This window comes from Lepidochelys olivacea (genome assembly GCF_965140295.1).
Source record: "Lepidochelys olivacea isolate rLepOli2 genome assembly, chromosome: 8".
NCBI classification, from domain to species: Eukaryota; Metazoa; Chordata; order Testudines; family Cheloniidae; genus Lepidochelys; species Lepidochelys olivacea.
In genome coordinates this window covers 9834055-9850255 of record NC_140418.1, presented here as the reverse complement: position 1 = coordinate 9850255, position 16201 = coordinate 9834055, and the positions used below count along the sequence as shown (strand labels likewise).

Here is a 16201-nt window from a genome sequence, read left to right as displayed (position 1 = left end):
GCTATGAAAACATTTCCTTTTAAAGCGTCAGATTCTTGTTGAATAAGTTCTTACTTTCTAGAGGAAAGAAAAATAAACACAAGACATCAAAACACAAAGCTAAAAACATAGGTGCGGACAACTGGTTGGAACTAACTGCTGTTTTCTACCGTGAGGGAATTTGCCGTTCAAGGACTCCCTGTGAGGGACCTGGAAAACACAGAACTAGTACAATATCCATTTCATTCGGCTGCCTGGCTTTTGTGCAGTAACATACCAGTGCTTCCATCAAATCCGCCCACAGCATACAGGAGTTCATTCAGCACAGCCGCCCCCAAAGTGCTCCGTCGTTCCTGCATGCTGGCAATTGACGTCCACTGATCCTTCACACCGTCATACACGTCTACAGTTCGCACTCTCAGAGAGCCGTTAAACCCTCCAACAGCATAAACGTTGCCTGCCATAAACACCACACCTGTTAGAAGGGGAGAGAGACTTAAGACTCCGAGTTAGGTTTAGAGAGCCAACCGCACCTACAGGTTCCAACCGCACCTACAGGTAGCTTGGAAAAGAGATACCATCAGATGGCTCTGTTGGTATTTGTAACAGAGAAGGGAAGAATAGGACATTTGCAAATGTTTAGCATTTACTTGCTCTGTACAACCATCAGATCTGAATAAGAGAACGTACAGATTGTAGGGAAAATAACGCACATAACACAGAATACTAAACCAGGCCTCACCCAAGCTGGTCTGCAAGCTTGCCAATTCCAAGGTGGGTATGAGACTCAGATAATTTCAAGGTGCCTCAGAGAGGGGGAGTAAAGTATGGATCCGGAGAGCACCTCTGGATGCTGGATGGTAGGGTCAGTCAGATCTCCAAGGCGGAACAAGTTTCAACTCCACATACCTCACCTCTGCTAGGAAAAATCCCTTCTCTTTCAAACTGCAAGTCCAGTGAATGATCTCTGTTCCCAGCTCTTTTCTGGAAAGCCAACAGGGAAAGTTGGCTACCACTGTGAAGCCAGGCCAGAGGAGATGGAAGGAATAGCATAGAGGAAGTAGTGGGGAGCGAGCTGGATTTGTGCCCATTTGAGGGAGAGAAGCTTTCTCCTGGATCTTGGTGGGAGGCAGAGCTGTTGTCGGCTGGAAACAGAGAGGGGCTGAATACACTTCTGTCCCCTAAGGTATTTAGTGGGAAAGTGATGGAGGCTACTGGACATGTTCCATTTACCTGCTCTGCATCTCCGGGAGGGAAGCTCAGCTATCTGCTCCCACCGATCCTCCTCAAAATCGTAACACTCCACGCTCCGGATGGCTTTGGGCGCTTGCCCACCAACCACAATCATTATCTGGGAAGGAAAAACAAGAGAAGGGAAACCCTTAGGTCAAGGACTGTTTACACAGCAGGCTGCATCCTGCAAAATAAAAACCACTACCAGAACCTAGTAGAAGTGAGCTATATTGACAGCTGGGGGGCTGTCTATGTGGGGAGGAGGGTGATTTTTAAAGGCATAAAAGGGTTGGGCCCTTTGAGAATCTGTCCCTAGAGGACCTATACGCCCAGGAGTACAGCTTATTACATACTGTTTAGGGGGGAAACCTAAAAACAAAGCAGGCTTTTGTGCTTATGCTGACCTCAATATACGCTAAAAGATTTCCCCCTCACCCAAGCTGGTCTGCAAGCAGTTTTTTGGCTTGCATCAGGGTGCTCCATCCCACCAATTATCATTCCCCAAGCAACCCAGCTGGGTCAGCAGAACTTCAACGGCCCCAAAGACTGCCCAAAGTTCTTTGAATTCTCCCTCTCTGGCAGATGAGATGTCCCCTTAAGAAATCTTGCTCTATGGTCAATCTCTATAGGGTTGCTGTGCCCTTTTCCTCACTCTAATGCAATACCTATGTTTTCAAATCACAAGTGATGGCTCTTGCTCAGCAGAGGACACAAAGCACCAGCATGGCTCTCATGGGACAGCTGGTGAGAAAAAGTGCTCTCTTTTGGTTGGACTAGATCTCTGGGATCCATGCCCACACGATAGGTTAAATACCACAGTTCATAGAATAGCAGAGTTGGAAGGGACCTCAGGAGGCCATCTAGTCCAACCCCCTGCCCAGAGCAGGACCAATCCCAACTAAATCATCCCAGCCAGGGCTTTGTCAAGCCTGACCTTAAAAACTTCTAAGGAAGGGGATTCCACCACCTCCCTAGGTAACACATTCCAGTGTTTCACCACCCTCCTAGTGAAAAAGTTTTTCCTAATATCCAACCTAAACCTCCCCCACTGCAACTTGAGACCATTACTCCTTGTCCTGTCCTCTTCTACCACTGAGAATAGTCTAGAACCATCCTCTCTGGAACCACCTCTCAGGTAGTTGAAAGCAGCTATCAAATCCCCCCTCATTCTTCTCTTCTGCAGACTTAACAATCCCAGTTCCCTCAGCCTCTCCTCATAAGTCATGTGTTCCAGACCCCTAATCATTTTTGTTGCCCTTCGCTGGACTCTCTCCAATTTATGCACATCCTTCTTGTAGTGTGGGGCCCAAAACTGGACACAGTACTCCAGATGAGGCCTCACCAATGTCGAATAGAGGGGAACTATCACGTCCCTCGATCTGCTGGCAATGCCCCTACTTATACACCCCAAAATGCCATTGGCCTTCTTGGCAACAAGGGCACACTGTTGACTCATATCCAGTGTCTCGTCTACTGTCACCCCTAGGTCCTTCTCTGCAGAACTGCTGCCGAGCCATTCGGTCTCTAGTCTGTAGCGGTGCATGGGATTCTTCTGTCCTCAGTGCAGGTCTCTGCACTTGTCCTTGTTGAACCTCATCAGATTTGTTTTGGCCCAATCTTCTAATTTGTCTAGGTCCCTCTGGATCCTATCCTTACCTCTCCTCCCAGTTTAGTGTCATCTGCAAACTTGCTGAGGGTGCAATCCACAGCATCCTCCAGATCATTAATGAAGATATTGAACAAAACCGGCTCCAGGACTGACCCTTGGGGCACTCCGCTAGATACTGGCTGCCAAGTAGACATGGAGCCATCGATCACAACCCGTTGAGCCCGACAATCTTGCCAACTTTCTACCCACCTTATAGTCCATCCATCCAGCCCATACTTCTTTAACTTGCTGACAAGAATACTGTGGGAGACCGTGTCAAAAGCTTTGCTAAAGTCGAGGAATAACACGTCCACTGCTTTCCCTTCATCCAGAGAACCAGTTATCTCATCATAGAAGGCAATTAGATTAGTCAGGCATGACTTTCCCTTGGTGAATCCATGCTGACTGTTCCTGATCACTTTCCTCTCATGTAAGTGCTTCAGGATTGATTCTTTGAGGACCTGCTCCATGATTTCTCCGGGGACTGAGGTGAGGCTGACCAGCCTGTAGTTCCCAGGATCCTCCTTCTTCCCTTTTTTAAAGATGGGCACTACATTAGCCTTTTTCCAGTCTTCCGGGACTTCCCCCGATCGCCATGAGTTTTCAAAGATAACGGCCAATGGCTCTGCAATCACATCCGCCAATTCCTTTAGCACTCTCGGATGCAGCGCATCCGGCCCCATGGACTTGTGCACGTCCAGTTTTTCTAAATAGTCCCGAACCACTTCTTCCTTCACAGAGGGCTGGTCACCTCCTCCCCATGCTCTGCTGCCCAGTGCAGTGCAGTGCTGTTAGTAGTATTGCAAAACTATCACTGAAATCAGCCTCTGTACCAGATGACTGGAAGGTAGCTAATGTAATGCTAATTTTTAGAAAGGGCTCCCTGAGGGGATCCTGGCAATTACAGGCCACTGAGCCTAGTGTCAGTGCTGGACAAATTGGCAGAATTATAGTAAAAGAAGAGAATGATCAGATACACAGGAAAACACAATTTGTGGGGGAAGAGTCAACATGGCTTTTGTAGAAGGAAGTCATGCATCACCAATCTGTCTGCATTCTCAGAGAGTCAACGAGCATGGGAATAAGGGTGATCAAGTCAAGATAGTGTACTTGGATTTTCAGAAAGCCTTGACAAAGTCCCTCACCAAAGGCTCTTATGGAAACTAGGTAGCCATGGGATAAAAGGGAAGGTCCTCTCCTGGATCAGTAGCTGGTTGAAAGATAAGAAACAAAGGGTATGAACAAAAAAAATGGACAGTTTTCACAATGGACAGAGGTGAACAGCAGGGTCCCCTAAGGATCTGTATGAAGACCTGTGCTGTTCAACATATTTATTAATGATCTGGAAAGGAGATGAATAGAGAACTGGCAAAGTTTACAGACAACACAAAACTATTCAAGATAATTAAATTCAAAGCAGACTGTGAGGAGTTAGAGAGATTTCACAAAACTGGGTGACTGGGCAACAAAATGGTAGATGAAATTCAGCGTTGATAAGGGCAAAGTAATGCATGTTGGAAAACATAATCCCAACTATCCATATATAATGATGAGTTCTAAACTAGCTGTTACGAAAGAAAGATGTTGGAGTCACCATGGACAGTTCTGCTCAATGCACAGCAGCAGTCAAAAAGGTTAACAGTTCCTAATATATTGTTAGGAAAGGTATAACCAAAAAAAAAAAAAAAAATCTTACTGCAACTGTATAAATCCATGGTGCACCCACACCTTGAATACTAAGTCCAATTCTGGTCGTCCCATCTCAAAAAGGATATAGTGGAACTGGAAAACATTCAGAGAAGGGCAACAAAGATGACCAATGATATGGAACAGCTTCCATAAGAGGACAGACTAAATATTAGGTCTCTTTTCTAAAATGAACAGACAACTAGGGGGATATCATAAAGGTCTATAAAATGATGAATAGTGTGTGTGGGGGGGAATGAATAGAGAAGTGCGATTTACCTTTTCATACACTACACTAACCAGGGGTCACCCAATTAAATGAATAGGCAGCAGGTTTAATACAAACAAGAGGAAGAACTTTTTCCACACAACAAACCTGTAAAACTCATTGGCAGGGGATGTTGTGAAGGCCAAAAGTATAACTGGATTAAAAAAAGAACTAAATTCATAGAGGATAGGTCCATCAATGGTTATTAGCCAAGATAGTCAGCGACTCAAGCCCATACTTGGGGCAACCTATCAGAAGCTTTGCCTATCAGAAGCTGGGAATGGAAGATGGTTGGATCACACCATAACTACCCAGTTCTGTACATTCCCTCTGAAGCTCTGATATGGCCTATTGTCAAAGACAGGATACTAGGCAAGATGGACCATGATCTGACCCAGTATGGCAGCTCTTATGTTCTTATGCAATAGGGATTTCCCCATGGACTCTCCCTCAAAACCTTTCCCACTGCAGCAGAAGAGTTCTAAAGAGACCCAGAGATTCAAGGAAAGGCAACGGAAATCACTGGCCTTTAAGGGAGAAAATACATATTTGAAGGCTAATCGGACATACTCCTGGCTAGACATCCTGCCTCCCAGGACTGTCTTACGGGAATTTTCTCAAATGACCTCTGAAGATTCTTCTTCTAAGTTTATCCCCCGTTTTGTAACTTAGCCCCCAGCCATGGAAGCCCTGCTTAATTCAGCAGCCCATCACCCCATTTATTTATTGCCCATGTGCCTTGTCACATTTACCTGTGTAACGCATAAATCAGCATAGCATTTCTCATCCCGCCACAGACCCGCACAATGCGCCAGTGGTCTAAGTGGAGAAGACCTCAGTGTCATTTCAGTGGTCAGACCACCGCGTATTTGCTGTTTTCATAGTTATGCTGACAAATACTGATGCTGATAAATAAGTGAAGCACTCCAGGTGGACCACCACCCATGATGGAAACTACTCCCCCAGAAAGCACCATGTCTGTGTAAGGGATTAGAGTGTTACAGGGATTCTCAGACTTCATTGCACCGTGATCCCCTTCTGACACCAAAAATTACTACACGACCCCAGGAGGGGGAACCGAAGCCTGAGCCCGCCCGAGCACCATGGCCCAGGATCGGGGGCCAAAGCCCAAGTCTCACCATCCTGTGCGGGGGTGGGGAACTGAAGCCCCAGGGCTTCAGCCCCAGCAGGGGGCCTGTAACCTAAGCCCTGCCACCCAGGGCTGAAGCCCTCAGGTTTCGGCCCCAGGCAATGGGGCTCAGGCTTCAGCTTCGGCCCTGGGCCCCAGCAAGTCTAAGCCAGCCCTGGCGACCTCACTAAAATGGGGTCGTGACCCACTTTGGGGTCCCGACCCACAGTTTGAGAACTGCTGGAGTAGTAGGTCTGGCTGTGGATCGCACAGGGGGGTCCTTGGCAGCTTCCTGAGGTCTCTGATGCAACATGTGCACTGAAACAAATCCAGTGCATTTTAAGTCTAAATTGCTTAGATCTCAGTAAACTTTATCTTGATCAACAGGAAAAAAAAAAATCAAATCCCAGTGCATTTTCTGAAGCCCCCAATCGACACATTTCTGGCCCGTGACTGTTGGTTTGGGAACGCAGGAACATTCCCGATGAGAGCTCAGCTGTTGATGGCTGCCCATAGCAACCAAGCTGCAACGGAACCCCAGCAGATTTTTGAAACGGTCGCTGGCTCCTTGACTGAGAAAGCAGCTTGATTTGTGCACTGCTCCGAAGACATTACTTCTTATTCTCTACAGCTATCGAGAATGAGATTCACTCCTCTTATCACAACACAGCACGCCAGCAGGAGCGAGCATTACACAAGACGAGCGTATTTTTAGAAGGCTGAGGAGCTGGCACCAAGATAATTAGCCTCGGAACAGATCAACAGCGTGACGGGGGGGAAAATAAAACCCCGATCTCGTTTCTGAGAAAAAACAATGTAGCCTAGTATGTAAAGGTCCTGAGTTCAAGTCCCAGACGGTTGGAGTGGAATGGGATGATTAGATAACAGTCTAAAAGTATTTACAGGGCATAAAAAACAGGGAAAGAGACCTCTGTATAACTGTTTAATGTAGAAGCAATAGCATGAAATTGAGGTGACAAGGTAAAAAAAAGTTATCAGGAAACATTTCCTAACAAGGGTGACCTACTAATTGTGGACTAGCCTCCCAAGGAAAAGAGAGGAAAGCCACGGAGCTTAAGAAATTTAAAATGAGGAGTTGACAAAGCAGTGGAGATTATACAGCAGGAAACAATCCCACATTGGTAGGAGCAATAGACAAGACCATATAGCTTCTCAATGAGGAAGGTCCAGCAGGAGGAACCTCCCTCCCTTTCTTTTCAGCTAGATGTAAGGCAGAGCTGGGGGACCCGGCTAGTAGGTTTTTCTTTCATACTTCGGGGTCATGGTATAGAAAATGTTGAGAACCTCTGAACTCATTGACCTCAAATCTTTTCCACCTCTCAGTGGATGATTCCATGATTCCAGCGCACGGTCCGTAAAGGGCAAAGACACATTCACCATGACAACCCCAAAGGTACATTCTGTAGATTAATTCCTATTAAGAACCACAATATGTAGGCAAATACGATGCATGCACTACAGAACTGCAAATTAACAGTATCCAGCAAATCAGCATTTGAATACCACCTCCTGAGATAAAACTGGTACAAAGCCTCACAAAATCTAGCTTCCTATTGTTTATAACTGGAGGAATAGGCACGTGATTTGACATCTTACAGCCTGAAATTCTCATTAATAATTTAAGTGACAGTTTTCTGTGCAAGCTGCCTGTATGCTTTGGGGATGGGGTAGCGTTTTTCTCACTAATGCACATGGATGTAGAGCAGTGCACAGCTCCCATATCAATATAGGGAATCTCGGAGTTATTTTTTCTTGTGCCACATCTATTTTCAGTCGCTGTTCAGAATCTGCCATGAGCCAGTTTTCAGATAAGGTTGGTTGGAGTTTTTTTTGCTGTATCAGGCTCTGCCTCCAACATGCAGATGAACTAATGTGAGCTAAAAGCACCATAGCCCTCTCCAACCGCACAATATCCAAGCTGCTTCACTCAGCAGAAATCTAGGCCAACCCTCTGAGCACTGTAAACCCCTGCCTACCCCACGGACCCGCGGTTCTCAACTGTAGTCCCGAGGCAACCAGTAGCCCCCACAACACTGCTGGTGGTCCAGAAAGAAATATTTTGAGAACCAAACAGTGGGAAATTCGAACATCGGAACTGCCATATTGGATCAGACCAATCTACTCCAGTATCATGTCCCTGATACTAAGGAGAGTACCGCAGGAGGGTGCAGTAAACCCCTGTACTAGACTACTATGGAATTACTTGCCCATAAAGGAAGTAACCCTCATCAGTTAGCGACTGGCTCATGCTCCAATGCAGGTGGTTTTATAGCTCTTCTAAAAAAACCCAAAAACCAGCTAGCCTACCTAATGGAAATGCTGCTACTGCTGTCATTACGCATGTGAGTGTCTAACCCTATTTTTAAATGGTCAGTTCAACTAGTTTCCGTCCTACTGAAACTGAGCTCACTTGTCTGCACTTCCCAGGAGAAATGCTCGTGCTATTTCTGAAGACAGGATGAATATTTGTTATCCTAGAAGCCTGGAGGGTAGTAGCCAATTTTAAGGAGACTGAGGCAGATTCTTGACCCTGTTCTGCTCAGGCAGCATAAAAAGGATCAGAGACTAGCCACAAATCCTCTGGTGGGCATTCCCCTGGCATGGGGAAATTTCCAGAATGTGTGCTATTGTCAGGCTGCCTTCAGCAGGCTTTGGGTCAGGCCCTATCAGAGCCACTGAAACGCAACAGAATTAGGAATCAATCAAATGAAATCTAGTAAGAGAACAAGCTCTAGCCATTCAAAGGTGAAAGATGCCTCTAATGACGCAATATCAAAGCCAATAAAAAAAAAGTCCTATATTTTCCCTTCTAAGTTTCTCTATTTTGGAAGAGAATTTATCTTACCTTTGGCAGGCTAACTGGAGTCCTTGGTTTTGTTCTAGGATTCTTTATCAATTGCCTTTGATCCAGAGGAAGCAAGTGATATTTCATGGCCTCAATAAGGAAGTCTTTACACGTGTTGTTATTCTTGATTAAAGCTTCTTCTTCAACTGTCTGGGAATGCCAATAAAGATTATTTGAATGGATGTATTTCACTAGGGAGTTTTCAGAGAAAATATAGGGAAAAGATTGGGATTTTTTTGTAAAAGTACCACAGTGAGAAAGATAGAATAGCTGCAACATCAGTAGGCAGTATTCTGAGTCTTCAGTAAGGACCTGCTAAGGCACACAATATTTACTTCCAAGTTTGCTCTCTTTCTTACCAGATCTTTAAAGATCCATTTATGCAGGTCTATCTGTTCTGAAGTCATAACTGCATCCAAACAATGAGGGTTGCTTTCATCCTCATATTGGAAACTAAATCCTTTCTGCAGAAAGGCATGGATTTTCCTGAAGGGACAGGAATCACTTTGCACCCAGGTCAAACATGAGGATTGGCATTTTACACCAATAGTGCAGCTTCTGGCTGGGGAAAGTGGAGTCCTGCACCCTGACCATCACTTACATCACGCCCAAACAGTTGAGCTGTATACAGAGGGAGGCTTGGGGGATAGTGAGGGTGGGGAGGCTTTAGCTGGTTTTAGGTCAAAAGCCTAACACATAGCAACTACAACTTGTATTACTGTTGCCCCTTCTCCCAACACCTGTGTCCTGTTCCGACACCAGCCCTCCCTCTCTGCCAAGCAGTAGCAGACTTCTGGGGCCTTACAGGTCAGCTTCTCAGTAAAGGAGAAATCAGTGGTGGAGAGTCTGGCTCTATTCTAAGTTTAACTTATTTATACAGATACACCAGTCCTGGTACAGAGACGGTCCAACAGCATGCAGGCTGATCTTTTCTTTCAGGAAATTCAGCCCAACACCAGTGCTTAATAGCTCTGATTGAAGTAGCATGCTAAAAATAGAGAATAGCCATGGTGACAAGAGGTGGGAAGTGCTAGCTGCCTATGTACGTGCCTATGGTGTTGGACAGGTACATACTTGAGGCAGCTAGCCCCTTCCACCACGGCTAAACTATTTTTAGCATGTTAGTTCCATCAGAGCTACCATGGCTATGTCTCCTTGAGCGGGGAATCACGTCCCCAGCTTGAAGTGCAGATATAAACCTAAGAAAAAATATTCTGAAGTGCAAACATAACACCACCCAGGGGACACCTAATAGAACAGCATTTTTGGATTCTGTATGGTCTTGAACTATATATATTCCCAAAAGCGTCCATCTGGATTATGCAGGAATCCCATGTGCATGGCTCAACTTCAGAATCAGGCCCTTAATTTAACCAGCTATAAAAACAGGTAAGTGGATGCCTTTTTAAAAAAAAATACATATTTCCACATTTGTGGCAGTTTTAGGGTGCACATCACTGCCTTTTGCACTGCTGAGTAGAATACAGAACACATTCAGGGAGAAAAAGGTTTTTCAGTCCTTGAATTATCTTTAGATCCCACTCAGTTTGAAGGCGCACTGTAAAGTATTGACTCTGGTCTTCGGCCCACCGACTAAGATAAATGCCAAACCACCCACAACAGAAGCACTCGAACAATCAAGTACATAGGCTAAGGATTTACACTCAGTTTTAATGTGAGGATTTTTTTTTAAAATGTACTAACCTGTACAAGATAATCTCTGGGCAAAAGGGGCAGACGAACATGCTCCATTAGTTTAGCCATGTGTTCTAAGCGAGACTCTTTCTCATAATTTATCCAAGATATAACAGCTTCAAAGACCTACACAGAGAGAGTACAATTAACTATAGAAAAGAGAACGTGCCTTCTCAGTAATCATCAAAGCCAGGGGCTTAGTGATGTAAGCATCAGGTTTGCAGTATCTAAAGAAATAAATAAAAGATGCACCAGGGATAAGAGCTCTAGCAGGTAATAATGCAGAAAGACAGATAAAGATGCACAATGCTGCATATATGCAGAGCACAAACATTTCCCCAAGCTTTGGTCATGTGTGTCAAGAGAACAGGGCTGCACACTTTGATAAATCCTCTGTTTCATCATTAGATGATCAATGACATTCTCAAAGCGAAGCAGGTCACCCAGACCAGCACGCACCTCTGTTACGTTAGGTATTGGAATGAAGACAAAATGTAATTAGTCTTTCAGCATTCATGCTGGGCATTATTCGTAAAAACAACACACAAGGATTTATTATTTGTAATACGCGAAAGATCAGGCAGATCAGCTTCACACATGTTTTGGGATCACATGCTAATTCGGTGCTTAAAATCAGATTTAAATCCCTTCATCACCTCCTTCCAAAACTTGAAAACAACTATGGAAAATGCTCACAACATGTGCAGTGAAATTCCTAATATTTTGACACTTGTTCCAGTTCTTAAATTTCACCCTCCTCTGATAGCTGAAACAAGGCAGCGCAGCTAAATATATCCAAACACCACCAAAAAAAAAAAACCTGTGCTTCCAGGAGGGAAAGAAGGGGCTGTTGGAAATTTGGTGAAGAAGCCTGGTCTGAGCACAATTCCAGCTTCATTTCCAGATCAAACAGGTTCAGATCTGCGGCCAAACTTTCGGCCCAGAACAAACTGTAAATAGACAGACACTTTGTATAGTAGTAGCTGCAGTGGAGAGTACGCCACAGAACACACACACACGCAGAATCCTGGAAGAATATGCATGCTGTGATGTATTAAAAAAATAAAAATAACTCAACTGATGGGTAGAGAGTGGTGTTTGGTGAAGTATCTAAGAGCATTTCATTCTGCCCATATTGTTCAATATTTGGTTAACAAAGACCAGTTAGTAAAGGCCCATCCACAAATGAGTTGAAACCACAACAGCTACAATCCTAGTGTAGACAGGGACTAAAGACCTATCAAGGAATGTAAAAGGCATTCCAGAGAAAACCTGCAGAGTAGGGAAAGGGGGCAGGGCAGTTGGAGATATTATGTAATACAATCTAGATCCTTGCAACAGGATGACTGAGACAATTCCCATGTTCCCACTGAGCCAGAATTGTGAAATTTGGCACTTATTCACTGTGGGCCTCTACGTACATGTGAAATATCCCAGTGCTGACCTTTGCCCTTCCCATCAATGGTTACCAAAATATCCTCACTCTCTCTAAGAGATTTCAAGTGTATCCCTTACATCTAGCATCTTGGAGTCTGGCATATTCACTCAGAGTTATGAGTACATGCCTTCCAGTTTTGACCTTTCCAGGCAGTCACCAAATCATCAGTCCCACAATTTACAAGTATCTTAGTTTCTTCTGGGAGGCAGCCACGTTAAGTACAAGGCCTCCAGTTTGGAGAAATTAAAGTTATGTGATGGCACCAGTTCTACTGGTCATAGTTTAGTCCAAAATAGTTGATGGCTATCTCAAGACATCCAAAATAAGATCAAAGAACACTGCTGGGTTGTGTGGAGGAAGTTTATACTGATGCTATCCGTGCTATACCTACTCTGTGGATAAACGGGAAAATTCATACTCACAAGGTGTACCTCTGGTACCTTCCAACAGCACCTAATTCAATTTTTAACAGAGGAAAAATCTTAGTCCAAAACCCCAACTTCTTTTATTTCAAAAGTTGTGTCAGTTTCCACTGTTCTGCAGAATTATAATTGTTACCAGGTTCCGATCAGTTTTTGTATTTCAGTGCATGACCTACTCACCATCCAGAGCATTTCACAGCTGACTCAACAGAATCTGAATGGCCGTGACCCTTCCACTGTTTGCAACACCCCTGTGACTTTGAGAGAGCACTTTCCAGCTACACACCCAGAGAACCTGGATGTGAGAAAGCCAATCTTTTCCATTCAGTTCAGTGAGAGCCACCTACCCAAACCAAGGTGCTGCTCTCGAGTTCAGGAGAAGGGGAGCTCTGACTTGCTGAGTAACAAACAAAGTGTAGGAAGAGACTGGGACTGCCTGAAAAGCTTTTATACAAGTTTGGAATATCCCCTCTGTGCACACTGCCCGAGAGAAGACAGAGTGAACTTTCGTGTTTTCCCATACAGAAATCTCTGATGGCCCCAGATTCTGAGGAGTTCTGCACCAGCTTCCGTAGCGTGGCATGGGGTGCAGGTCCATTGAGGATTGGGCTCAAAGCCCTGGGTTATATTTATTAGGTTTAAGTGATGGATCAATAAGCAAATTTTAGCCCAAGATGTAGGAGATTTGGGTTCAATCCCCTGTTCTGTCACAGACTCCCTCTGGGTCTGGCTACACAGAACTTTGGCGTGAGTGAGCAGGCTTCCCAGCCCAGGTCTAGGGATGGGGGCAGGCTTCAGGATCCAAGTGCTAGCATGAGCCACAACATCAAAGCCCTGTCCATACAGCTATTTTTAGAGCACTGGCGCGAGCCTTGCTAACCCGAGTCAGCCCGCCCAGGCTGGGAGACCCGCTCCCACTTGCTCCAAAATGCTGTGTAGACGTACCCTGTGTGACCTTAGTCTCTGCCTCAGTCCTCCCCACTCTGTAAATTGGGGATAAGAGCACTTCCCTAACTCACATGGGTGTTGTAAGGATCAATACATTAAACACTGGTAGGCACGCAGAAATGGGGGGCTGGGTTACCACTTCTGCAGATTACTGCTAAATTCCAGTTTCATACACGGTTAGCTCCTAGTTTTTATATGTCTGAACAAGCTTGATTTTATAAAAAAACGGTCCCTCTTTCTATGTCTGATGTCTGCAGTTAAAGAAGCAATGAAGTAAGGAGGGAGAGATGCACCCAGGTACAGCAGAGGTACTAAGAGGACAACCCTTCAAGCTGACCACATGTATACAAACAAGACAGATAACTTGGTGACAGGAATATTCCAAAAGCAATGCCTCCCAATGCCCTGTTACAGTTTGGGCCTACAGGTATCTGACTATAACGTGTCCATCTATTCTGGAAGATGGAATGTACTGGTTCATTAGTTCCGTTATACACAGAAGACACATCAAGAATAGGCATTTCTATTTATTTCTTTATCCACGAAGAGTTTAACCTACTTTAAAAGTGAGCACTTCTCAAAATCTGGTTATGACAATTTAGCCCTATGCCGTTTTAAACATTTGTCTACTTACTCCATCAAATTATTTTTTAAAATAATCAGCTACACCAGGGGTTCTCAAACTGGGGGTTGGGACCCCTCAGAGGATCGCGAGGTTATTACATGGGGGGGTCACGAGCTGTCAGCCTCCACTCCAAACCCCACTTGGCCTCCAGCATTTCTAATGGTATTAAATATATTAAGAAGTGTTTTTAATTTATAAGGGGGGATCGCACTCAGATGCTTGCTATGTGAAAGGGGTCACCAGTACAAAAGTCTGAGAACCACTGCGCTACACAATGAGAACATCGGAAGAGATGAATATGTAAGGTCAGAGAAATTTTACTGCCTATAATACCGATGTTTACATGAGCTATTGAACTATTCTATCAATATGACCTGAATATTTGGAATTTTCTTTGGATGCCAGAACATATCCTGCGTGTCTACATTCTTTTTGCATCTCTAGCCTGTTATTAATTTCTGTCGTTTTGAATGTGTGGCTTCAGCTTACATTTTCTTTTACAGTCTTGCACGCTTACTTCAAAACCTACCAAAAAAATTATGTTTTCAGCTGTATGAAGTCCAGAAGAGAAGAGTGGAAGCTCGGCTTTCCATATCGTGGGAACACGGACAGTAAAGGCTATCTATTAACACAACAGATGTGTCAACACAGCAGTGCGAAGAGCTGGTAAAACCCTGTGCAAGCTGCTCTACACAAGCAGAGCAAATTTGTGGCAAAATCATACGTACAGGATGAGAGTTTGCTTTTCCCTTTTAACTTTCTGATGACAAATTCATTACGCATCTATAGCTCAGATTTTGCATGTGAGTGAGCTAGGATGACCAGTGTCTGATTTTCAACCGAAACACCGGGTCAAAAAGGGACTCTGGTGGCTCCAGTCCCATTAAAGGTCTGGTCGGCAGTGCTGCGGTACTAAGGCAGGTCCCTACCTGTCTTGGCACCGTGCTGTGCCCTGGAAGCAGCCAATGGGAGCTGGGGGCAGGGTGTCTGCAGCAGGTGAGAGAAGCATGCAGAGCCTCCTGCCCCCCGCCTACTAGTGTCAGATCTGCTGGCTGCTTCTGGGGCGTGCGCAACGCAGTGTCAGGACATGCTGACCGGGAGCCGCCCGAGGTAAGCCCTGCCCCGCTGAGCCAAGAGCCCTTATCCCCCCCAGCATCCCAACCCAGCCCAGAGCCCCCTCCTACACCCTGAACCCCTCATCCCTGGCCTCACCCGAGCCCTCACCCCCCTCCTGCATCAACCCGCAGCCCCCTCCCACACTCCAAATCCCTGGGCCCCATCTCCCAGCCTGGAGCCCTCTCCTGCACCTCAAACCCCTCATCCCCACCCCCACCCTGGAGCCCGTACCCCTTCACGCACCCCAAGCCCTTGCCCCAGCCCAGTGAAAGTGAGTGAGGGTAGGGGAGAATGAGCCACCAAGGGAGGGGGAATATAGTGAGTGGGGGCAGGGCCTCGGGGAAGAGGCAGAGCAAGGGTGTTCGGTTTTGTGCCATTAAAAGGTTGGCAACCCTAGAGTGAGCTGGTCATGTCAGTGTGATAAATTACAATATCATGTTCTGGTGACAATCAATCTATCATTTTAGGTGCTTATCTGGCCCCTATTTCCATAAAATCTGAGCACCTCACAATCTGTGTGATGTCTTCATCCCCACAACCCCCCTTTGAGGCAGGGCAGTGCTATTCTCCCCATTGTAATTGTACACATGTGGAACTGAGGCACACAGGCTATGTGACTTGCTCAAAGTGAAACAGGAAAACTTGAGGTGGAGGGAGTAATTGAACCCACCTCTCCCAAATCCCAGGCTAGTTCCCTAACCACTGGGCCATCCTTCCCTCCAGCTATTTCATCTGCCTTGACCAATAAGTAGGGCCATACCAAATTCACAGCCATGAAAAACATGTCCCAGACCGTGAAATCTGGTCTTTTATGTGCCTTTATCCCATACTATACAGATTTCATGGGGAGACCAGCGTTTCTCAAATTGGGGATCCTGACCCAAAAGGGAGATGCTGGGGGTTGGCAAGGTTATTTTAGGGGTTTGCAGTATTGCCACTCTTATTTCTGTGCTGCCTTCAAAGCTGGGTGGCTGGAGAGCAGTGGCTGGGGGCCAGGCGCCCAGCTCTGAAGGCGGCGCCCCGTCAGCAGCAGTGCAGAAGTAAGGGTAGCAGTACTGCTAATCCCCCTACAATAACCTTGCGACCCCCCCCACACACACACACCACAACTCCTTTTTGGGTCAGGACCCCTACAATTACAACACCTT

At 45.6% G+C, this 16201-nt stretch overlaps 1 protein-coding gene across 6 annotated transcripts in view; it reads right to left on the bottom strand.

Annotated features, from left to right (window-relative positions):
* Window positions 1–16201, bottom strand: part of KLHL3 (kelch like family member 3) — a 65925-nt gene that overhangs the window by 12738 nt on the left and 36986 nt on the right. For 5 of the 6 annotated variants that reach the window (XM_084636374.1, XM_084636370.1, XM_084636373.1 and 2 more), the window contains 4 exons: window positions 10514–10630; window positions 8810–8959; window positions 1213–1330; window positions 257–454 (listed from right to left, as the gene is read on the bottom strand). In XM_084636374.1, coding sequence (XP_084492500.1) covers window positions 257–454; window positions 1213–1330; window positions 8810–8959; window positions 10514–10630 — 583 coding nt within the window. The remainder of the gene's footprint in view (window positions 1–256; window positions 455–1212; window positions 1331–8809; window positions 8960–10513; window positions 10631–16201) is intronic. The other variant, XM_084636371.1, reaches the window with a different exon arrangement.